This window comes from Ambystoma mexicanum, chromosome 12, assembly GCF_040938575.1.
Source record: "Ambystoma mexicanum isolate Mex_15411 chromosome 12, UKY_AmexF1_1, whole genome shotgun sequence".
Classification (NCBI taxonomy): Eukaryota; Metazoa; Chordata; class Amphibia; order Caudata; family Ambystomatidae; genus Ambystoma; species Ambystoma mexicanum.
In genome coordinates, this window is record NC_090936.1 from 96,475,757 (window position 1) to 96,501,152 (window position 25,396).

At 43.5% G+C, this 25,396-nt stretch overlaps 1 protein-coding gene across 1 annotated transcript in view; it reads left to right on the forward strand.

Moving 5' to 3' along the window:
- LOC138513330 (ADP-ribosylation factor-like protein 8B-A) overlaps positions 1-25,396 on the forward strand; it is a 222,098-nt gene that overhangs the window by 74,966 nt on the left and 121,736 nt on the right. The window contains exon 4 of the mRNA XM_069628077.1: positions 19,097-19,190. Within this exon, the coding sequence (XP_069484178.1) occupies positions 19,097-19,190 (94 nt within the window). The remainder of the gene's footprint in view (positions 1-19,096; positions 19,191-25,396) is intronic.

The window sequence follows — 25,396 nt, forward strand, 5'->3', positions numbered from 1 at the left end:
TGATGGCTTTTTCTCCTGGCCGTAATACATTCAAACCGTACACTTGGTAGCTGAACAACCTAACGTTTCCAATTACAAATATTTAGGCATCACAGTAGATGACACACTTGCCTGGCCACCACAGTTAGATTTGTTCACTCAAAAGCCAGCCACCAACTTTAAAGAGTTCTCACATAAACATGGTGGAAGCACTGAAGCTCCTCAAGAGCTACCAAGCAAAAGTACTTCCTAGCATCACACACAGAGCAGAAATGTGGGCAAGCAACCAGAGCCATGACCTTGCATTACTGGAAAGAAAAGGTCTGAAATCACTAATCTGCCCGGCTCGACCTCTGCTGACTATTATGGAATTTGGGGTCTGTAGTTTGGAGTCTGTATTGAACAAAAAGCTCATACTGTTACACTGGAAATATCAGCACTCTACATCCCTGGAACCTTGAGGTCTGTATTGCCACTGACCCATGACCACCTAGCTTCTCTATTGGGCAATTGCTTCCTTGACAAGGTCTATAAAAATGCGGCTCGCTGGTCACCTCGACTCCCAAATGGGGCATTTAGTTATTCCTTTCCTCACTTTAAAAGCAATGTTAAAAGAACTATGGAAGCTGGAAGCCTGCGAGTGTGCAATTGTCAACTTGCCGTGTAACACAAATTGTGGTCTCTACATAGCACGCATTCAGCATTGCACTAATGTAATAGTGTGTATATATATACTCTTTTCCCACTCACTACATGGCTCTGAAATAGCTCAAAATAATATTTCATTTAGCAGAATCCTTACATAGTTGGTCCCTGGCCCAAAATTCCTCGGTAGGAAAGACTGTGCAGACTTGGTGGTGAGGCCACAATTGAGTCTGCAAAACACCTAATGGTCGAATGTGCAAGTCTAGACTCCATGCCCACCTCAACACTATGTAGATAATGATATGATTGCCCTTTTTTAACCTCAACATCACTTGGAGACAGATGTATGAATAGAAACCTAAATCTATTACCCAACACATTTTTATGACGCCGATAGAGATCTTGGATGAATTGTTTTATTAATGTTGACTTCTTGTATAATGATGCTCTACTTTTATTACTACTTTTTATATGAAATTAATTGAAGCACTTGTGTTTGGATTGGGCTATGTAAATGTGTTTTGCCTAATTTTATACAATAAATAAAATTCCTTACTTCAGAATATCTGATTAAACATTAAATAATGTCAGTGGGCAATATTCTAAACATTGTACATGTAATCATGGGATGGGCAATATTTGTAATGGAACCATGAATTGATGTGATTGGATAATGATATATACATATAAGAATAAAGTCCATAGTGCCTTGAATTTATGTAGCAAAACGTGAGTCAGTAAGAGAAGCCATTTTAGTGAGGAGTAGTTTGTATGAATAAATAATTGTTCATGTTGATTCAACAGTCAGGCCAGCAGACATCTGCATAATCATTTCTCAGTTATGTGCGAATGGCTAAAAGAAATATATGCTAAAAACAAAATATGTAAACCGTGATTTAATGAGGAGAGAAATGTCAGAATAAAAATAAAATGCACACCCCTGCTGATCTCATTCTTCTCCATATCCTTAAGAGATTCCCTCGGGCCATCATACCAGTGTTTACAGCTGCTCTCCAGCACTCCTAATCTGGTGTGATTCCATGTTCACTGAAACATGCATTGATTGCTCCTCTCTTAAAGAAGCCGAATCTAGATCCATCTCTTGCTTTTACCAGTGATAATGAAACTTATGGAGACTTGGCATTACACCTCCGGTCTCGAGTTTCCTGGAAGTGAACAAACTCTTGCACCCCTTCCAGGATGGGCACGGACTCAGTGATGGTCTTCCTGCTTGATGACGTTGCGCTGCTTCTGGACCACGGAGAGGTTGTGGTGTTGATTCTTCTAGACCTCTCTGCGGCCTTTGATACAGTTGATCACTTTATTATTTTGCAATGACTAGAGCTGGCCAGCATTTCCGGAACTCCTCTTGCATGGTTTTCTTCCTTTTTATCTAACTGCATGCAATCCGTGTCCCTACGCCCCTGTCACTCTGCCCCAACCACCCTCTCCTGTGAGGTCCCACTGGGGTCTTCTCTCTCCCCCCCTCTTTTCCTCATTGTATACCTTCACCCCCGGCTGATTGTATTGCTCATCACAGGGTGCATTTGTATACCTACACGGATGACGCGCAGTTGGTGTTTCGTCTTGGCTCACCAATGCTGGATCTGCCAGGTAAACTGAAAACATGCCTTTTAGAAATAAGGAAGTGGATGGCGGACAACGGCCAGAATTCCAACTGGAGGCAGTAATTCTGGCCAGGCTCTTTAGGGCCATGCCCCACTCGGACCTGCTCAGTCAAGAGCTTAGGGCTAGTGCTGCTGAGTTTGCTACATTAAGATTCTCCCTTTCCTTCCCTCGGACTGCAGAAGGCAAGTAGTCACTGCCTCCATTCTGGGGTCGCTGGACTACTGTAACAGGATATACTTAGGACAACCTGCATTCAAAATCCAGTGTCTGCAAGTCCTGCAGAACGCGGCAGCACAATTCGCGCTTGATGCTCCGTGCCTCTCTTCAAACCAGACCATGCTATCTCAGCTTCACTGGCTTCCAGTCAACTTTCTGATCCAATTTAAGGCTTTGGGCAGGACTCATCGGGCAATGCATAAGGCTGGGGCAGAATATTTGCAGTACCAGCTGTCCTGAAATCAGCCCACAAGGACCCTTCGCTCTTCCTCTTATCAGAGAGCCCGCCAGGGGGTGGGGGGTGCTCTTTCTCTTTGTTTGGCTCCTTCCCTGTCGAATGCTCTCTCCGGGTCGCTATGTGAGACTTTGACTACATTCAGTTACACAGGGACCTAAAAACATATTTATTTTAATGGCTCTGCTCTAGCTGCCTGCTGGTTTCTCTGCCCTTAGCAACTTGATGCCCCCAGGCCTTTGTTTTGTGCTTTACAAACACCTTATACATACATCCATACACATGCCAACAAATTACCTTACCAAACATAGTAAAAACAACGTTGCACTTGCTCATAGATCCCAGTCACTCACCTTATTCTAAACTGTCACATGTTCCACTGGGCATAACAATGAGTCATACCCCCTGAAGCCAATGCCGATGTCAATTCCGACTCTGTTCTCCTAAAACACACACAAAAGCTGCAAGAAAATCAGCATAGTAAAACCAAGTGGTACAACACAAAACATATAACCGATTACAAAATAAAAATCTGTGACAAAATATTATCATTCTCACTGCAAAAGGGCAGAAACCGATGCCAGCTACACAATACAAATCAGCGAAAGCAATGACACAATGACCCTAAAGCATAGATCTACCAATACATCTACACCTGAACACATTTACAGATTCAGTAGATTAAATACAACCCTGAATAAATGCACCTAACCATTACTCAATCAAATCAACAAGACTTGTAGATAAGTCAGCATTTCTAAATTAACATCCAACCCATACAACACTACTCACCTGCTTAAAGCCCAAACTCCAGTACACACCGTTTTAAGTAAATTCCAAAGCCTTCATATAAAACCTCACACATGAAAAATACAATTGAACACATTACAAATGGGAAAACAATACTACTTTCACAAATGCAAGCTACAAAAAAGTAAAGGGAATAAGCATGCAGTTTAAAAAAAGTCAGTAGTTCGAACACATTAACCCAACCATGTGCTGTCAAATCTACACACTAAAGACCATGTCAGGTGTTCAGAAGGAATAACCTACCATAAGCACACTTGATGATAACGATAATTTAACAGAAACCATCATTTTCCATATCGTATTACTCTGGTATACTTTCAGAGCAATCGGCACACTCATCCAAACAAAAATCCTCAAAATTTGAAATGAGTACCTTTATCGGTTAGAATGTAAACTAATACTATATCAACCTCATCCATCTCTATAGATCAATTAACTGAGGAAAACAATATGTTTGCAATTACAAACTTGGGACTACAAGCAAACTTTACAACCTAATTACCACAATGTTACTACATTAATTTATAAACTAGGAACTCATTTTGGTTGGGGTGGTGGTTTCTTAAAAAGTTAGTTAACATCTATAAAAAAAGTTAGTCTATGAACTATGGGATTGCCAATGTTAAGGGTTCACATACAATTGGATACAAGGTATAAAATACAATCAACATTAAAACTGGGCATAGCCTAAACGAAAACCATTACTGGAGCTTTAACTCGCTCTTACAAATGACAAGTAACATCAGCCCATAGGTATATCTTTACAAAAGTACACCAACAACAGAATTACATTGAACATACAATCATTCATAAAACAACCCAAAATTACTAATTGTAATAGATAAAAATATACACCTCATAACATTAACTCAAACTGTACACCCACAACTGTAAATCACTTGATTACAGCAACACTCAATCCTACCAGACAAAACCATACAAACAAGGACATAAAAGCTATACAACAATACAACACATCCACACCAATAAAGAAACTGAGTTCCGGTTTCAGTAATGTTTGTTTTTATATTTGGTTTATTTTGTGATGGTTCGTGAAAACGTAGCTTTACCAGCATTTATAGACCACACCTTTTCCAGATAACCTTAACTACTTTAAAAAAAAATTCCTCCTGCTCCCCCTCTTCTCCCTATTCTATGTAAATATTGTGAGGCGTCGGGAATGGAACTAGGACACAAATTAGCCATGTTTTTGGTTAAAGACTTTCATTGTAAAAATAAAAGGGTTGGAAAAAGGCCTCTGCCCTTTTCTAAAAGGAATTTCCCTACCTAAACCAAAACAAAGTAACGGTATGTGTCCGGATGTCAAAATCAAACTGTCTTTGTATCCAAAAGTTCTATTCCAACCCTCACACTAAAACTAAATTATAAAGGTGAAAAGGGGAACATGTCTTTAACCTTTTGAAGCTCTTGCAAAAGCGTTCATCAAAAGAAGAAGCAGTTAAACACCAAAAGTTCCTTATCTTGGAAGAATTCTTGGTCCACATCGGGGTTCCCTTCCCATGGATTTCTCTTCTTCAAATATGATTGTTCCTTGTGTCTTACTTGGCCCTTCCCAGCTTTGTGATCCTTTTCATTAAGGCTTGTTGTTTTCTTGATACATTTAATAGTTCTAATATTTGAAGTGGTTTCCTATACATCTGCAATTGCCTGGTATACTCTCATGCCATGGGGCCTCTTGCTAAACATTTATAATTGCCTGGTATACTCATGCCATGGCTTTTTGGCAGTTACACACTTGCGATGGCCTGATGTACTCTTCTGCCAGGCCTTCTCGGATTCCCACACTCTTGCTTTTGCCTGGTATACTTTCCTGTCAGGACTACTTGTTCTTGCATACTTGCAATTTCCTGGTATATTTTCTGCCAGGGCTTCTTTTCTTTACACACTTGTAAGTTGCATGGTGTACTTTCCGACCAGGACCTCTTGTTCTTGCACACTTTCAACTTGCGTGGTATGTTTTCCTGCCAGGGCATCTTGATTTTGCACATGTGCAATTGCCAGTTACACTTTGCCAGGACTTCTTGGACAACTTGTATTTGTGTTTTCTCCAGCTAGGGCTCATTGCACTCACACAGGGTTTCCAACCATTTCCACAACTGTAGATTCACTTATTTGGATAACGCATCCTCTTGATGTTTTGTTTTGGTGTTCCAGTGTATTTACAGTCCATGCATTCACCTTCTGATAAGGGTTTTACTTCTCTTCCCCCTTTTTAAAATTAGCTCTCACTTTTGGTATCAAGCAAGGTTGCTGAAATGCCCCTGGGTCTCCACTATCTTTGGGCTGACTCACCGACTCTTCAGGGTGTTTTCTGGCCCTTTTGCGGTTGATTGGTGGAGGTACGCCACTTGCGCTCCCTTCGTGGCTGTTTCCTGTTTGCTTTATCATGGCGCCTCTTCTGTGTGCCTGCTTTGCCTCTCGCTCCGGTAAGCAACGGGTTGATTGCAGCGGTTGGTGAACGCTCAGGAGTCTCTCTCATAGCATCCCGGCATATGACCCGCTTGGTCAGCGTCTCCCCTCTTCTCTGCTAGTGAGCCGCCATGCTCCACCATGCCAGCTTCAGCTTCCCTGTTCCTCGAGCCTCATGGTGAGATGACATCTCACCAACAGCTGTAGTAGCCTCTTGCATCTTGTTTCCGTCCTTTACATTTCCCGGATGCAGGCATTCGAGGGGAATGACTAGAGCACTTGGTAGGCCTGTGTTTTCTCCTGCTTTGTATTACTCTTTATTCTGCATCGCAGTACTTGAAGTATTCTGGGACAAGCAGTCACTTTTGACTTTCTAAAGTTTGAAAAATCACTTTCAATAACCTTAAATGGAAAAGTGTTGTTGGATGATTAAAGAATGGACCTGGAGAAAGTGGTCTTGTAACTTCTACCAGACAGATCAAAGTTGGCAGTATGGCTCATTTGCTGTTGTGTGAGGTTTTCCCTGCTTTACACTGGGAGAGGTGTAGATGAATAACAATAGGCCATAAGGGTCTTGGGTATGGGGAGATTATCCTCATGGGCAAATGGGGGGAGGGAGGGTACTATGTCACATCCAATGAAGCCACACTATCTCTCAGGATTAGGTAGCGGCTACTGTCCCCTCACCACATGGGAGGTGGTTACCCCCGGGGAATGGTTGACTCCATTGGATTCATCACAATATTTAATAAACAAATGGCCACTGCAAAACCCAAACTCGTTTACACAGACACACAATTCTAGGGCAGAATTGGAACTTTATCTGGATGAAGTATCAATTTTGCCCTAGCTTTATATGTATATAGATGTAGTTATAACTGTTGTGACAAATCCAGGGAGTTCGTCCCCTCTCCCTAAAGGGGAGTTTCCCCCTTTGTGATTTGGGAGGTGAGCCTGCTAAGCCTAACACCCACTAAGGGACAAGAAAAGTGGGATCCCATGGGGGTCGGGGGGGAGGTGGGGGTGTCGTAAACCTCCCCACCGCCCCTAGAGGACAGGCTACCCCTTAATAGGGATATTTGTTATCCTCCCTTGGCCCAGCCAGATAATGTCTTTGGGGGTTATGCAGGAATTGGACAAGACCACTCTGTGAATATTTATACTGAAATAGCTGATGTGGTTTCTGACCCTATACGGGCTCAAATTCTGAATGAAGCCCTCAAACAATGAAATGCAGCGACCAACAAAAAGCCAGGAAGGATTTCCACACTGATGGTGTGATGCGGTTTGAAGTGCAAGCGAGGCCACAGAATGCTGCTACTTGCAAGGAGCCTAATAGCTGGAAAAGCTTGGATCTGCCGCCAAACGGGCGTGACCGTTCGCAGGATCGTTTACTGGCACCTACAGAAACCGTAGCAGAAGTTAGTTGCCAAACCAGCTGGGCACACCAAACCTTGCACAACGACGCATAGAACTGAGAAGCCAGCTCTTTTCTGATGCCTCTGCCGAGGAGACTACTTTCCCTGAATGACACTGCTGCAGCGAACCAGGTAAGCGGTACATCGCGTTGGAGGACTTATAGGTCTGGAGGTGTCCAGGAGGATGGTTGGGGATACCAAAGTAATCGCATAGCCCAAGAGGGTCTGGAGAAAGCGAATAGCTGAAGAGGGTCTGAGAGCGAAGAGCCCAAGAAGGGCTGAAATAGCAAGTACCCCAAAATGGGGTGTGAAACCTGTAGCCCCAGGATGTGGGGGTGAGGATCCGCTGGGCCCAGAATCTGCTGCCAACCAACTCGCCCCAGGAGGGGGTGTGAAACCAGAGACCCCAGGGAGAGGTAGGAACCAACCGGGCTCCGAACTGAGCCAGAGGAGGCTCGGCATATAGCGACATTGACAGGAACTGTTTCGCATAACGGATTTGAAGTCTATATGGGGCCATTTCCTATTTTTCATGTTGGACAGGACTTTCTCACCGAACTACAGAAGGAGGTGGGGCAGTGGCCCTAAGACATTTCCTGTGGATGAAAGGGTGACTCGTATGGAGGGCGAGCAGCCTTGTCCAATTCTTCATGCCTAGAAACACTTGTGTACAGGCACGTTCTAAATACCACATCATATATCATATCGAAGACAGTACAGTGGAGGTCAAAAAACAACCAAGAGCTTTTTGGGTGGAAGGCCATTGGGGAAATTAGTTGCATTCATGTTGGAGTTTTTCCTTTTTAGTGGTAGCGACCAGGATCGGATTTGTTTGGGTTTCTACACAGCGGGCAGACCTTGTTGTACAACATCCTGACATGCACCTTTTTGAATTATTTTGATTTATTTTTTCCGCACAGAGACTAGAAGTGTAAGATTAGTTTAGGGTTTTTGATACAATTTAACACAATGTTTGCAAACCACACAGAGTTGTCAGTCTCCTGATTCTGATTTACCACACTATGCTGCTGCAATAACAGCAGTGATCATATATTATATGTACATAGGTTAGACACAAATTGCACACACGTTTCTAACCTTTACTCACAGATGCTGCTACAGCCACCTTGAATTTGACAACAATCTAAATGGCCTTCATACCACCCAATATATTTGCGTATGAAGAGTGCATGATGCCGTAGCTAAACTCATACTCTGAGTTGACCAGCAAGAACCCAGTTCACCAGTTTCATCAACCCTTCACCTGGTCTCCACATTACTCCAGTTCTAAGCTGTATGTGTAATTTACAAAAGGCCTTGGCTAGACGTCCTACTCTCTGAATTCACCCCAAACGCCGCCTGGAGGACACTTCAATCAACTAACACTGGACTTTTACATTTCACAAAATTAAAGAAGACGAAGGATGGCAGTCTTTTTGTATCTTGTTGCATAATCTCTGCAACGCTTCTCCTTTGCTTCACATTCAATACAATCCCCTCACATTTGAGAAGGACCTCGAAACCCTCCACTTCTCAAATCCGCTGCTCTCTACTATTCATCTATTTGTTCGCCCATATTCTGGAGGACATTAGTGGCATGCAAGGTGTGGGAGAAACAAACCATGTCAAGTGAGCCATTGCATACTCCATTTAGTTACATATAGTCCTGAAATAGAGTTCTGAGTGCAGTCCAGACAGTAATGATTACCTGTGCCAAAGAAGGAGACAGTCCCATCTTGCCACCAAGGCACGAGGCACTATATATTTATTTACCAAACCTGTTTAACCCACATTTCTCCCTGGGGAGTAAAATCTCAGACCTCAATGACCGGAATGCAGACTAAGCCCCTGAGGGATCCTACATCCCTCTGTCGGGGCATAGCAACTACCTGGTTCCACGGTCTGTCTCCTCACACTGCAGGCTATCTCCACTAGCTGGTGGCAGTCCTTCATAGAATAAAACCTGTGTAATGCAGGCATATCTGCTGTAGTAACACAAAATCCACAACCAAATCCAGATTGTTCCTAGGAGTGTGTTTGGTATTTGGCTGTGACTTCACATGGTCATGGCCGCTGCCCGCCTTGGACTGAAATTGCCAAACCAGCTATGGTCTGTTTAAGTGTTTAGAATCTATTCTAAATCCACGCCAAAGCTCGGGAGGAGGGCCTTACGTTGAAGCTGGCAGGGTGACTGCCAACATGTTTGAATTGATCCACCCCTGTGATTGGGACTTGGGTTACTTACACAGGCCCAGTGAAACCCGAAAGGTCTAAAGTGTAATCTCTTGTAGAAGCCTGGGGACAAGACTTGACATGCGGAGAAAGACAATAGCCCTGCTTGAACTTAAAAATGCATTGCTGATGGCAGATCACTGCCTCTAGCATCACGTCTACAGTTACCAGGCATAGGCCAAGAAGTTGTTCTCTCTGCTGCCCGAGTGAGTCCAGTGGTGTCGACTCCTCAAAGGGTCCCCTGCTCCCATGAAAGCCATTCTGGTTTGGTCCTGTGCAGTGGAAGCGTCTGGCACCAAGCACACTGTCAACCGATAGCTTGTGACTTAAAGTTACAACCCAGAAGATGCCCAGAAATACATGGGTACTCATCTAACTGAATTGTCCATGCTGTACCTCCGACCACCTAGCAAAGCTGAAGCATCTCCCTTGGGAGAACAATTACCTGTTAACCTCCTTATTGGTGGGCTCATTGTGTACTTCTTTTGATCATCCAGTGGGAATCCTACTTATGCAGGAGTAATTCACTGAACTATTTGAAGCCGTTAAAAAAGGCAATACAAATGTTAGTTTAGTCTTAATGAGCCATCTATGCAATGTTTTCTTCTACATAGAAATGTGTCACATTAATGTGGACCATACTTGCTCCCACCTAAGTAATCTACCAATGGGATGGAGGGAACAAGAGGTATTGACAGACCAATAAAAAAAAAACCCACAATGTCTCATTCTTTGGCTAAAATACATCGATGACTTGTTGGTAATCTGGAATGGAGAGGTTTGGTGGTAGCTATTTGAACAGAACCTAAACCATCTATTGAAACACACAGCATCACTTCACTTTTATTCTTGGATAAAACCAGTATATTGAGATTTGTCCCAAAAAAACAAGCAAATTACATCACAAATCTGTTTGATGATGGCATGCATATTGGAAAGTGAACAGTCGCCTCCAGATCCCAAAATGGAGATCACGTTTTTGACTCAAGCCGGACTTGTATGGAAGAGATTCAAACTGAGGATACCCTAAAATGGGGGTCGGTAACCTTTGACTCTCCAGATGGTTCCCATGATATCTAGCTGTTGACTATGCTGGTTAGGGATTGTGGGAGTTGTCCAAAACCTCCGGAGAGCCAGAAGTGGCAGACACCATCCCCTAAAAGGATTAGTGAACGGGCATTCTCCAATCCCAATGGGCTAGAAATGTTTTAATTCATCATCAATCCATTTTATGTCATTGTTCATTCTTTTTGTAGGCCTTATTATTATTATTGGAGGAGTAGATCATCCATCAGGGAAGCAGAGGTGAATAAAGACCATACAAGACTCCTCACTGCTTTCAGTCAGTGACGAAAATCATAAAACTGCTGCTCACTGATCAAGATCTGGCACATACCCTAGACAAATTTCACCTACAGGAAATCGGCATCTCTGAGAAGTATTCTTGCACTGCACTTGCATGAAATGGCACATTGGGCGCATCTTTTGGGATTAAAAAAACCAGAACTTTACAACCCATTTAAAACTGTTACCCAACATATCCCATGGTCATACATTTTGTTTTACACCATGACCGGGATCTGAAAAACCTTTTGGGGGGATTGATCAAATTCTAGAATATGCTACATGATATAACCACTGACAGCGGGAGTATTATGACAGCAAAGATCAAACAAGAGTTGTTAGCTTTGGTAAAACTGTGTTTTGTCATCTAATGTATATCCTCTTCGTTTGTTTAGGGCTAACTTGTATATGGGGTTTGGTGCCGTGTCGACAAGGTATGTGAGCAAATGCTGTGAGTAGGTATCTGGATCCCCTGCCATATGCCAGTAAAGTTTTGTCATACAATTTGTTTGTGAGGTGTGGGGGTTGCTTGTGGTGATGTTTTTTGCTCCTGACAGTTTGTTGGTGAATTTCATTAGCCAATAAAGTACACATTTTTGCCATCTTTCTTGGTATAGGTTTATTTTTGAAAAAGCACTTTGAAAGTAACACAATAAATATTCTTTGGAGAAATCGTGTAAGGTGTATTCCTGTGAGATAATGGTAGAGTTTTTGCGCTGACGGGGACAATATTTTGGTCACAATGACATAAGTGCAATACATCTTCTTGCACATTAGGGTTACAGGGATATCCATTTCCCCAAGGACTTGGTCTTTCCAATTGCATGTCACAGGATGTAGGGGCTACCAGGCCCTAGATCTGTATAGAATGGAGGAACTAACCAAACAAATACATGACGTGGCCCCAACAAGGGCAATGGAATGGGCACCATTTTTTGAAGGGTACGACCCAGAGAATCGGCAGAGGGAAATGGGGAGGGAGGACACAAGTGAAAGAGTAGAAGTGGAACAGGAGAGCTCACAACCTTGCACAAGTGCAAACCAAATGCATTTTTCTTGTCAAATTGTCTCTCATGGGCTCAGCACTCTGGTCAAAGAAGGGCAGGATGACGACGAATAGAGGAGAAGGAAACAAACAGCATGCATATGCCCTTTGCTAGGCACTGAGGACTAATGGCTTCAAAGGTATTCCTGGAGTTGCAATCCCGAGACTGGATGATGAAAAGGGAGAGAGTGTGGGGGGTGGCTCTGGAGGGAGGAGGGAGGAGGGAAGGGAGGAGTTTAATGCTCTTATTTGAAAGGGAGAAAACATAAAATGTTGATGAAGCTCTAATTGAAATGCAAGCTATCGATGATGCATCTTGTAATGATGTAAGTACATCAGTAAAGCCAATTTTGGGGGGCACTCGAGAGCCAGAAGAGAGAATGCCACAGGTCTCTGAAGCTCCATGGGAGTCCGCCATCGCGCAATGTAAATCACCCTCTACGACGCCTGGAAAACTGCTGAAAATGCACCCACGAGTTAGACACCTTCTGACGCAAACCCTGAACGTTTTGGCTGCCTACACCGAAGCTGAGATGTCTTCCGACACCATCGACCTATGGCTGCACGGAAGCACTACCTGCCGTGCACGCAACCTGGATAGGTGTGAGGCACGGTGTGACCGAAGCAAATTGACCCTGTGGGACCTGCCTTTGGTCCCACCCCTGGTGAGAGCTTGGGGGTTCGACCCCAAGCCACTGTACACGCCGTACGCCAGGTATGGGAAGAGCCGACCTTCACAACGACTCACCCAGCGGTGTCCCCGCCGGGCCTCTGCCTCACACTCGGCCCGTCCTGGCAAAATATGAGTCGCACCAGTCCCCACTGGGGAAGAAGATAACCTGAGGGTGCCTGGTGGCCACCCGAAGTGAAAGGTGGTCCCGGCAGACGAGCACTGCGCCCGGAACACCCTCAGGCACCAGTGGCTCCACCAGACGCAGTCGAACCGCACAAGGCTCTGGGGGCTGCCCGGGCACACCATTGCCCACACACACACACACAAACCAGCCAGAGGAGCGGCCTCAGGCTGTTCACGCGAAACAGGTGCTTGACACGGCCTCCGACTGGGGATCGAGAGGAGGGCCCCACAAGACACCTTGACAGCAGCCAGCCCTACACAGGGAGGCCCGAGCTAGAGGGGCTTCTCGCTCGGCGAGCAAACAGACGTGCCTCCACCCCCAACTCTGCAGTGACAGCGCAACATGGATTCGGCACCCAGACACAGCCCGGCGGGCGCCAGAGATGAGGGGCTCATAGGGGGGGGGGGTCACCACACGGGAGGGGAGCGCGGATCGGCTCCGGTCCTCAGATGGGCTTTCCCTGGACCTGGAGGGTCCCCTGGTGGTGGCCGGACCGGGAGACATGGCGGGTTGGGGGGGTCATGCCCCTAAGCCCCCTCCACAGGGCAAAGGAGACACCGGGACACAGTGAAGGCCTCCCTGCTCTGCATCGGTAAATTACAGACAGATTTGTGTTTGATTCAGACAGTACAATTAGTTTCTGCTCCAGATTCTTGAGAAGCTGGAGGCTTGGGTCATAGATTAGAAAATTCTATCGAAATTTCAAATAGGATTTACAAAAGGCATGGCAACCAGCCTAAATGACTTTATACTAACCGCTCTGAGGGATAATACATGGTCAACTGGAGGCTGATCTTTGTATGTAGCAATGGCGGATTTCTCTAATGCTTTTGACACAGTGAATAAACAAATATTATGGCAAAAACGTATGCAGTGGGAAATTCCATCCTCGCTTCTTGCAATTCTGGAATACATTCATGAGGAGACTTGGGTTCAGGTAAAATTATGAGTATGTTAATTAAACTGATTCTATTGGCACAACGAGAGGCCTCAGACAGGGTTGCATACTGGCACCCTGTCTTTTTAATTTTGAACCTAGCTGATTTAAATGAAACTTTAACTAAGGTGGCCTTTGTTTACCCAAAAATAGGTCAGAGAATTAGCTGGATGGCGTATGCAGATGACGTTGCCCTCTTAGATGCAACACCAATTGGTCTACATAGGCTTTACGGTTTTGGGAACAGTCAGGCTAAAATGACCTTTTGATAGTCCAACATTATACATTTCACTAAACATTATAAAAAAGGTGGTCTATAGATAAGATACAAACTGAATCGGAAAGAGAAATTACGTACTTGGGCTTCATGATTTATAGCGCAACCAAAGGAGGAAACCATTGTTAAGAGGCTAGAGATTAAAATGGACCAACTGGTCTATCAGATAAAGAAAATACTACAAATATTCAATTAAGCCGTTGCTTACATTTTATATTGGGAAAGTTGTTCAGCCAATGTCATATGTGCTTGCCATGGGAGAGACTTGAGGGAAGAATTTGCAAATAAGTGTTGAACATCCCACTCTCGATTCCCATGGCATCCCTGCGCTATGCACGCTGCCTTTTGTCTCTACAGGCCTGGTTCTGCACGCGTATGGTCTCCTTGTACAGTAAAATTGTGCCTGCCTATACCTCCCTGTAGAAAAATCTACAAACGACTATGTGTAATATTATCTAGTGAAGAATTATATACAGAATCTATTTTACCCCACTGTGGATGATTTAAAAGTGATCTTAAAGATAGCCCAGTGTGGGTGAAAACATTAATTAAAGCGATGGAATGGATTGATACTGTGAATAAGACTAGAAACTACAGACTGCATTATTCTACCTGTTCAATAGCAGACAAGTCATTGGGCACTCTATCAAAATATCTGGAGCAATACCAATGTTATACTATGTTTTTGTAAAGATTCAGAATCTGTATATCTTTTAGTAGAATGTCTGGCCTTATCAAGTGAAAGGACTAAATATCTAGTTTTTTTTTTTGTTATTGCATATGAAGTATACACCGAAGATATGTGGGCACGTCTGAATGCTGCAATGAAATTTGTTTAACTACAGAAATGATTATAATGTTGCAAGAACTAGGCCTACCAAATAATAGAGGTTAACAATGTATTAATGTATGTTAAGGTTTTTTAAATATTTGAATACTCTTTTAAATGGTTTTGCTTTATTTTGTGAAAGATCATGGTTTGAGCATAACGCAAACAAATAAAAGAGCAAGAACCCTCAACACTCACTTATCTTCTTATATTGAAATGGTCTGTTTTCATGTCCTACATTTGCTCTTCCTGCTAAGCACGCCCCCTCAGAGTTCTTGTTATGTTATCACGCTAGTCCACACATGACTGGTCGGCTGTCATGTTGTGGAAGGACTTCATCCTTCACCAACAGATACTTGGACCATCCAATTCCCTCAAAATGTTAAAGCAGCTACATCTCTTCCAGAAACGCCAGCATCACATCCCCAAACCAATACCAGATGGGTACATGGGGAGGGCCTTCTGGTACTTCAAAGACCTTGCATGACTCTTCAGCTCTGCTTCGCTCTGGCACACAGTGATTACAGAGGCCTTCTGCATGCCTGTGAATCTGCAGCTCACAGATGCAAGTCTATCAATGAGAAATCGTACTTGTATGGGTAAGAGAGGCCTATGGGTACTGTAAGGAAGGCATGGTATCAACAGTAAGACAGACACAAGTGACCACAGTTCAAGGGTGCTTATTCAACTTTAGCAAGGGTGAGATAAACGCCTAACTAAACCTAAATCTACAGATTGGAGCAAGCTACGACCATCAAATAATAATGCAGTCCTAGTGGAGTCTTGTTAAAATAAAAAGGCCTATACTAAAAAATATTGCCAATACTTACCGCTAATTTACAAATAGTGTGGGGTCGTGTAGATGAAAAAGTAAGTAGTGTTCACAAAATTATATGCCAGGATGTTCGGGCCATTGGCCTTCCTTCCCCACGTTTTGAGCACGGGGCAAGACGGTTCACCCGAGCAAAGCACACTCTGGCTTCTGCGGCACGAGGATACAGTTATATTACCAGCATCAGGACCTTCTGTCTCTTTACTTCTTGAAAAGTCTCTTGTGTCAGAGGGCCTGATGTACAAAAAGCAAGATGCAAAGGTTCTTTTCCTTTTACAAGTATTCAATGTGGGTGTTCACCCTGGATCCCCCTCAGCCGAGCTTGGATCCCTTTTAACAGAACAAAGGTTCAACGTTGGATCCCCTTATTACATTTGCAGCTCACCCTGGATCCCCTTAAGCTGGGCACAGATCTTTTTTAATTTCCCAATTAGTCTCCCTCAGCCGGACTCAGACCAATTGTAGTATACATTAAACCAGCAAAGACTTTTGAATGTGCACAGGGTTTAGCTTGACCCTTTGCAGGACCACTTTGATCCCAAGATTCCCTTTTCTCACACTTGGCATCAGTTGGCTACCTAACACTTTTTCGAATGAGAACCCACGTGGCGCGGACCAATCTGTTTACGGTATCTTTTCTTGGCCTCCCAAAGTTCAATCACTCCTTTGGTTTCCAATTATTTGCGTCACGCGTCGCATAAATCTCACACACTGTTCTTCATGCACTGTTACTGCTTGCAACCTTGGTTCAAAACACAGGCTGGTTTGGTATCAGTCTGTCCCTAGTAACCGGGTTACTAGATGGAGACAACTGCTCCTTAAGGATTATACCCTAGCTTCCGGTCAATGAAAAACTAAATGCACTTGCCTTCTCCATCTAAACTCCTTTAGGGACTTCCTTGACTAGCGCTACACTGTTGCGGTGGTAAGTACAAGAGATTAGAAAAGGTGAATTTCAGACACACTACCCGACTGTCCCCTCCCTCTCACACCCTGATATTCCTCTGCCCGTTAATGAATTTTATTCCCGCCTCCCTACTCTCCTGCGTCCAACTGCATCCACCTTCTGTTCCCTCCCTCCCCCCCACCCCGTCCAAGTCTTCCTCCTATGCCTCTCCCATGCCCTTCACTACTACGGGCTTCTACCCTTCATTGTTATAACTCTCTCCTCCACACTACTACTCCAGACCTCTCCACTTCTAACACGCTCACTCACCTACCTTACACACTAACCACACAGTACCACTGGCTCTCACCAACGAATACCTCACATTTTCTTTAATTCAACTCCACCATCCTTCCTCGTGCAGGTCTCTTGGTCTGCCACCTCTTCCTCCTCTGACCTCACCCCAACAACCCACAACTTCATGTTTCCGTTTTCCCTTTTATCGTCCCCCCTTCTTCTCTCATTGGTTCACTGGCCCTGGCCAAGTCTTTTCCTTTCTTTGTAACACCTCCCCAATGGGAGTTACACATAGCAGGTAAATCCATGCCTCTTTTCTCCACACAGGGCTGTAGTGCGGTAGCAACGTGTCCAGGTTCACACTAGGATGACTTTGCATGGCTCCCCCTCCAAGGTAAGGGATGTCCCTAACTGTAGTTCTATGCAGAGTCCTCCTTGAAGAGAGTTTGGCGTGGTACTTCAGCGACTGTATGCGCTGTCACTGGGAAGCGATGCACAGCATATCCAGCTGACACGTAGGGGTTCTGGGTTTTCGTTCACTGGAACTTTCTCAATGGCTCAGATGACTGTAGACCATTGGTGTGGGGTGCGGATGCAAGTTGGACTACACATATATAAGCAGGTTCTTGGGGAGGGGATAGGATTTTGGGCACTTAACTGCAACCGTCCTCCCTCTGGCCTAGGCCTGGCTCTGGCTTCCAGCCTGGTAGGCTGTCAACCCCAGGCTGAGAGGGGTTCCTATACTTTTGTGACAAGGTCTGGTTATTGACCTTGTTACAACCATAGGTTAGGTGGGGTTTATAAAGTGCATTTCTGCCTTATACAGGACCTTGTGGTGTAAAGGATGGTGGGGTGCTTGCTGACCAAATTAACTAAAAGGCTATCATGGTACAGATCTGTGGTATGGGTTAAGTGAGTACTTCTGGCAAGGAAAGATGAGAGGCGATACTGTGAGAAACCTGAAGGTGGCTCACCCGCTAGTTCCTTGGATCTGTGATCCAGGTGGCTAGGACACAGCCATCACTTTTGGATCCAGTTTGTGAGGGTGGATCAGTGTGGGAGGATCACCTGATGAGGGGTCTTCTGGGAGTGGAGGTGGGACACCAGATGGTGAGACATGGTATCCCCTTCCCTGTAACGCCTTTTCCCCATCCTACAAGGTAGGATACCTAGGAACTCCACTCTCCCCCCCTCCCCCCTTTCCCGACACAAACACCTTCTCACGGACAGCTCACCATGAGCGACAACAGACTAACACCAGAGCTGTATACCTGACATGTTCCAATACAATGGTCAGGAAATTACTGATCATTACACACACACCTGACTTTCATCACACTTCCCCACACAGATAAAAGGCGGTGCATGAAAGCACACTCTGAGCGAGGCAAAACACACGAGGAAACAGCAGTTCCAAGATGGCAGTTTAATAAGAGGAGAAAGACGGCAAGACCAGAGAGAAGTGCCCTTGACCTTTAAGGACCGTTACTTTCATAAACCTTGGAAAGTAAGAAACCTTACACCAGGAACTAACGCCGATTAAACCTGTACAGAGTGTTGGAGGTACCCGGGACTCTCCCGCGTCAATGGTGGGGAGGAGCAATTGCTGCTGTGGTACTGTCCTTGGCTCCTACAACAAAGCAGCATCAGCACAGCCGGTGAGTCAGAAGCCTGGGTTAGGGTGCGAAACGCTGTAACTCGATTAGAGCTTGATGAATGTCCCTGCTAAAGAATCTCTTGAACCTTCACTGGGAGTTGAAGTGCTTTGAGGCATCTGTGACGGTGTTATAAACTGATGCCCTTAGTGTTTTTTTATGAAAGTTTTCTCGGGGGGGTGAGGGGGGATGGGTGGGGGGGAGGTGGTAGTGAGGGATGTTGTGGAGATTGCGACATTTCATCAATTGAGGCCTCCTTTGGTTTTTTTAAACAGATTCTCTGGGTTATTTAATTGCGTCCCTGTGTGCTATTTTAAAATAGCTGCACATAGTTATTGACCAAATTCAGCTTTACTCGACTTAACTCTACACCCTTTTGCCAAAAACGCAAACGTATTAATTAATGTACAATTTGCAGACCATATTGCCATGCTTAATTTGTTACTTTTTATGTTTGCCTGAAACAGTACAAGATTTGGACATGCATAGAGTTAACTGTCTTCCAGAATGCAGAATGTTAAAAGCAGTTTAATTTTTATTCAGGTACATGGTCGATGCAGCTGACGTGGAGAAAGTTGAAGCTTCCAAAAATGAGCTCCATAACCTACTTGACAAGCCACAGCTGCATGGAATTCCAGTGAGTTTATTTTATATGTGTACGTGTGTGCTGGGTTTAATATATAGTGCAAACCTAGCTGTGAAGCAACCTAGTGCTTACTGAATTTGGACCTTTGGGATGGAGTCTGGCTTCCACTGTGAGGCTAAAGTGTGTTTTATAGTCCTTGCTCTTCGCGGAAAGACTGACCACCCTGATTTCCTGAGAGCTTTGTTGCTCATGAGGACTTAAGCAGAGCAGTTTATATGAATATTTAAATCCCAATAACAAGGGGCAAAAATTACCCGGAACGTTTTGTTTGTTCCATTCCACAGGACAATCCCAACACTAATCTTTCAGTTTGCTCATGTTGGATAGATATACACCTCAAATAAGATTGGAGTCATGTGGAATCATAACATTTTATTTACAGTGTACAGGCCTGTATACACAGGCCAAAGTGCAGGTTTGCACTAACACAGTAGGACCGCAATAGATCCAGAGCCTAAAGCTCCCTCTAGCGGTGGCAATAGGCGAAGCGATGCGAATTGGACCACTGCATATTCTAAGGCAACAGCTCCCTCTAGCAGAGCATTCTGTGCGTGTGGGCAGCCTCTACTGCGCACAACAAAATTCGACAACATACATCTGGCCTTGGATTCCCATCCGTTCTTGCTGTCACAAGATTACTGCTTTAAAAAGCAGCATGCAGTTTATTTATATTTTAAAAGCATAATGCTTTTTCAGATCTTATGGCAAATCTCCATTTCCTGGGAGTGGTGAGAAAATGAGCAGAAAAAGATAGGCTGGAAAAGGGTATCACAGAGCAAAAGGCAGGTGGGTGACAAAGAGAGGAAGGCAAAGTCATTGGAGTGGAAGGGGAGAGGAAAGACCGAAGGAGAGACAGAATGGAATGAAAAGGATGTGGATTGGATATGAAGAAATGGAGGTTAGGTTGGTGAACCTAGTGGCATGGAACATGTATGGTGGCATTGAAGGAAATGACAGAGGGAAATATAGTTTAGAGGTTTGAAGGGAAGGAAGGACACTGGAGGTTAAAGACAATGGAAGTGAGTAAACTGGGGAGTGGTGAAGGCAGGAAGATGATGGGCGGGGAGTAAATTAGAACGAGAATGTCTGGGTTACAATCCTGGCACCACACTTGAGGAAGATATTGGGCTGATGACATTATTTCTGTAGACCCCAGTTCTGCTGCAGTCCGGAGTGCTTATAAATGGTTCAACATTATGAAGATGTGTTTTCTAACTAGTATATTTTTGCAAAGGGGATGGACAATGCTGGCCAACAATGTGGTCTTTTGATAAGGAAATGTGTCCTTGGCATTTGTTTCTGCACCACTTACTGTGCTGCCTAAAACATCTTCATATTTGCTGTTGAGACACCCTGTCATATGTCTCCTTGAAATCAGAGCAGTGTGCTTGTGCTCACTTGCATGGAAACAGTACTGTGCTTGTCAAGCAACTTCCTAATAGTTCACCCTGTCATGAGGGGATTTAATTTGTGGCTTGTGCCAGCGCAGCTATATTAAGCTCAGATCACAAAGTATGGTTGACCATTGGAACTCATTAGTACTTCAAAGTAATCATTGGTGCTCTTTAAGCATCATGTACATATATGCCAAAAAAACAACACATAGGGCAAAGTAGTAGATGGGAAGATTCAGAAACATGGTGAAATGCATCCTAATGTGTGTTTTTTTATTTATTTTTTTATTTTTTATTTTTTTAATGCATCAGATTTACCATCTAAACGCAAGAGCTCTAGAATTCTGATTATACTTGATCCACAAGGCAGCATAGATGTTAATTAAAATTACTTGTGTCGAAGTACAGTTTTTATTAGAACTACCCCACCTCCTTAGCCTCAAAACATTGCTGATTAATTTCTTATGGCACTTGGGCAGTGAGGAGGTGCGTTTGCCTTTCTATTGTAGCACAGAGTTTTGATGAGTGTTCTCATGGTACGTAACCTAGTGGACAGTATTTTCCAACAGAGCTATGCGTTGTGGACCAATATGTGTAGTTTGTACTAAAGCATCTGTGTCAACCTCTTCAGCGCTTCTAGGACAAGGTACTGGATCTGGAGCAGACTCCTCAACTATGTCCCTGTCGGAACCCTTGGAGCCCAGTTACCATGTTTTCATTGCAGCAGTTTTTGCCGCAGCTGTTTTCAGTGGTGTTTACACCCCGGCCAATTTGACGATTTTAAAAAAAATGTTTGTGTAGGGGTTTTCGGTGTGGTGGGGGTGGGTAATAGTCAGGAGGCGGTAGTCGGGGCAGAGGGGGTGTGGAGCAGGGAGACTACCATTCATTTTTATTTTTTTTTTAAAAATAAAAACAAAATGCCAGAAATGGCTAGGGTGATATTAGCCACAGAGAAAATTGCTGCGATTAAAACAGGTGAATCCCTCAGAGCCACCTAACCTCAAGTCTAGTGTAGCTCTGGGATGTCTTTCATCAGCAGCTCTGAACAAACTTCGTGAGATTCAGGAAAGATTTAGAGATGCATTTTAAGAAAACACTAGCTTAACTACCGGTCTTCGCCCTTGGATCTCAGATTTTTAAATCTCTGATCGGTAAATCTCACTTAAGTTTCTTCAGCAGTTTCATTCCTTCGTTGGTTAGCAGCACCAATTCTCTTACTAGTAATTCTTGCTTCAGGTTCTTGAGGAGCACTTTCATTGTTCTGTCTAAAAGCATGTTGAATTCTATCAGCTTCATGGTCTTGAGATCTACCTTCTTCCTGTTTCAGCTTTCAATGTTTTCTTTTGATGCGTTTTGATTCGGGTGGGATTAAATACTGATTTTTTCATGGCATTTCTGTAAAAATATATTTGTGGGATTTAAAGCATTAATGAAAGGTGAGAATACAGAAGAAAAGTATTTTTGTTAAACATGCAACCTGTTTCAAATCAACTGATTCAACTTTGTCATCTTCAAATTGGAGCAAAATTCCATTTCGTGTCATGAGGTTGAAGTACCTGTCCTTTACAAAATTTTGCCATAGAAATTAATCAGGTGTTGATCATGGTTCAGCTTTGATGCGCGATGATGAGCACTTTCTAAAAAAAGACCTGTAGATGGCAGTGTAACACCACAAAACATAATGCTTAAAAACAAAGCCGTCGAAACAAAACGATTAATTGTCTCGAACGGGATGACCTAGAGTGAGTGAGAAATAGTTGCTTTCATTCGGCAATGAATGCAAATTTCATGACACTAGACCTCACCGTTCATGAGGATTTACATCCCGAAGAACGCCACATACAAACCCGAATTTGTTTGGGTGTGTATGTGTAAATGTATGTATAATATATGTTTATTAGATGATTGTTATCAAACCTTCAGACAAGGGCACCAACATAGTCATTATGAACCGGCAAGACTATATTAATGAAGCAAACGACAACTTAAAGGCACAGCGTGTTATAAGCTGCTGGTTACAGATCCTACGGCGGAGATGAATGACAAACTTTTTGAATTGCTAATCAAATGGAAAGAGAAAGGCCTGCTTGATGAGGATATGTGTAAATACCTACATCCCAAATTTCCAGTGATGCCCACCATTGATCTTCTTCCCAAGGTACATGAAAACAAAACTAGACCACCAGGGAGGCCAGTAGTCCTGTTGTGTGGTGCACTTCTTGAAAATGTATCAAAATTTGTAGACGACACTCTAATCAAATTCGTTACCACTTTAACGTCATTTTTAAGAGATACTAAGGACTTCTAAACAAAACTGATGGAATACCTTGGGAAGATACTTATTTATTAGCAACACTGGATGTGGTCTCTCTGTACACATCAATCAAGCACAAGGATGGCCTGAAATCATGTGAATACTTTTTACAAACCAGATAACTTAACTACTTAGAACATGGGAAGATGATTCTAGAAATGATAAATCTTTGTTTGACAAATAACAGTTTTCTGTTTAACGAGAATTTTCTCACTCAGTTGCAAGGTACAGCGATGGCCACAACCTTTGCTCCTTCATACGCCAATCTAACAATGGGCTGGTGGGAAAAGTTCAAAGTTTGGACATCTACCAATAGCCACAACACAGAAAAGGTTGTACTTTGGTTACGCTATATTGATGACCTCTTTGTAATCTGGGATGGTTCGATTACCGAATGGTTGGAATTTGTTAAGTCACTTAATGTAAACAAATTTGGTTTACAATTCACCGAGTGCCACAGCAAGACTGCTATCGTTTACTTAGATATTCTTGTTACTGTGGCACAAGGAGAATTAGTGACTGAACTTTATCGAAAACCTACAAGCTCCAACATACCCCTACATGCAAAAAGCAACTACCTTAGAGCCCTAAAATGGAGCATACTTTATGGCGAATTTATCCGCATAAGACGGAATTGTTCCCAAATTGAAACCTTTGACAATGAATGCAGAAGGATGGCTGCAAAGTTCCTACTAAAAGGCTATCCCAAGAGAGTGTTAGAGAGAGCGTACAGCAAAACACGAGAAAAAGATTGCTCTGAATTGCTGATGTCCAAAGTCTCCACAGTGAAAAGCCCAGATATAGCAGATACTAGACTAATTCTCACATACAGTAAAGCTTCCGAAAATTTACGCCACATAATGCAAAAACATTGGCACATATTAAAACACGATGAACATTTGGGAAGGATTCTGGGCAATAATATTAACATCACTTTTAGATGCTCTACCTCACACCGGGATAACCTCGTATCCAGTTACATGAGCCCTAAAATTATTCCAGTAGGACAAAGTTGGATGAATGTCACATCAGAAGGTTTTCAGAAGTGCACGAAATGTAAGGTGTGCAAATTTGCCAAAAATACCAAAAACTACCTCCATCCTATACTACACAAAAATATGACTATAAAATCTTGTATCACATGTGAAACTGAGTATGTTGTGTATGTATTGACTTGTCTCTGTGACAAATGGTATGTGGGGAGTACTATTGGTAAATTGAAGATTAGGATTCTCCAACACATAAGAGCCATCAAGAACACTGATCCTACATACCCGATGGCTCTTCATTTCCAGGAAAAGCATGGAGGAAAACTAGAAGGTTTCACCTATTTAAAAAAATATTAATAATAATGTTAATAATTGTTAATAAATGTTAATAATAACATTATTAATAATGTTAAAAAGGCCACTGGGGAAGGGATAACTGTAAGTCAGTTTTCCCTTTCCATGGCGGCCATTGAAAAAAAAGTAAACAAAAAAATGGCTGCCATGGAAAGGAGAGAAGGAACTACGTGCAGTCCCTTTATTCTTTCCATAACAGCCTGTAGCGGAGCAGACACGCTGGGAACGGGACGGAAGTGTTCCCAGCATGTCCGCTCCCGAAGTGGATCAAAAGAAGGTAAGTGTGCTTGGGAGGGTGGGGAGGGGATTGTTTGGATTAGAGGGTACAGGGGGGAGGCAAAACTCTTACCTCCATCCCCAGCGTGAGCAGTTTTTTTCACCCATTCAGTCTATGGGAAAAATAGACATTTTGGGCCCCCCCTATAACTTTTCTCCCCCTGAACCAAACCTCACCAAACTTTGAAATAAAATTCAGAGTAGGCCATATACTTTTTTTGCAACGTTTGGTGAGGGTTCGTCCAGGGAGAGCGAAGTCATAACTCACCCAAAAAGTGCTCTTCCTATGGGATTAGCAACTAAACCATAACTACGCAGCCACTACCGTGGCTGTGTAATTTGTATGTAACAATCAATCTGATTGGCCATCGCTGGGCCTTTACCTGACCAGCAATCCGTATCCCCACTACTTTCCTTCATGTCCCCAGTGGGTCGAGGGGGCACTTAGCCAATGAGGAGGCTCGGAACGGAGTAATCCCTGCTTCGGGCCACCACACGGCTGGAGACTGCCATCGTCCCATTTGTGATTGCACACACACTTCCTACACTCTGAGGGGACATACAGAACTATGACACTGTGGGAATTGATATATCAGTGGTACATTTAGAGCAATACTGAGTTTGGTGTCAAAAGGAAAAGGTTAAGGGAGAAAACGATGGTTAACAAGGTTCTCAAACAGGTAAGCCCCACAATGCAATGTAGATTAACCCTTTCCCAGCTACACAAGTTAAGAATGTGAGACTTTTTAGAGGGACAGATCAAAACACAAATTCAGAGGTTGGAAGGGTCAGTGTCAATTGAGCAAAGTCTAGGGGAGCTGGAGTTCTTCTTGAAGGTAAGTAAAAAGTCTTGGACAATGTTGTCGAGTT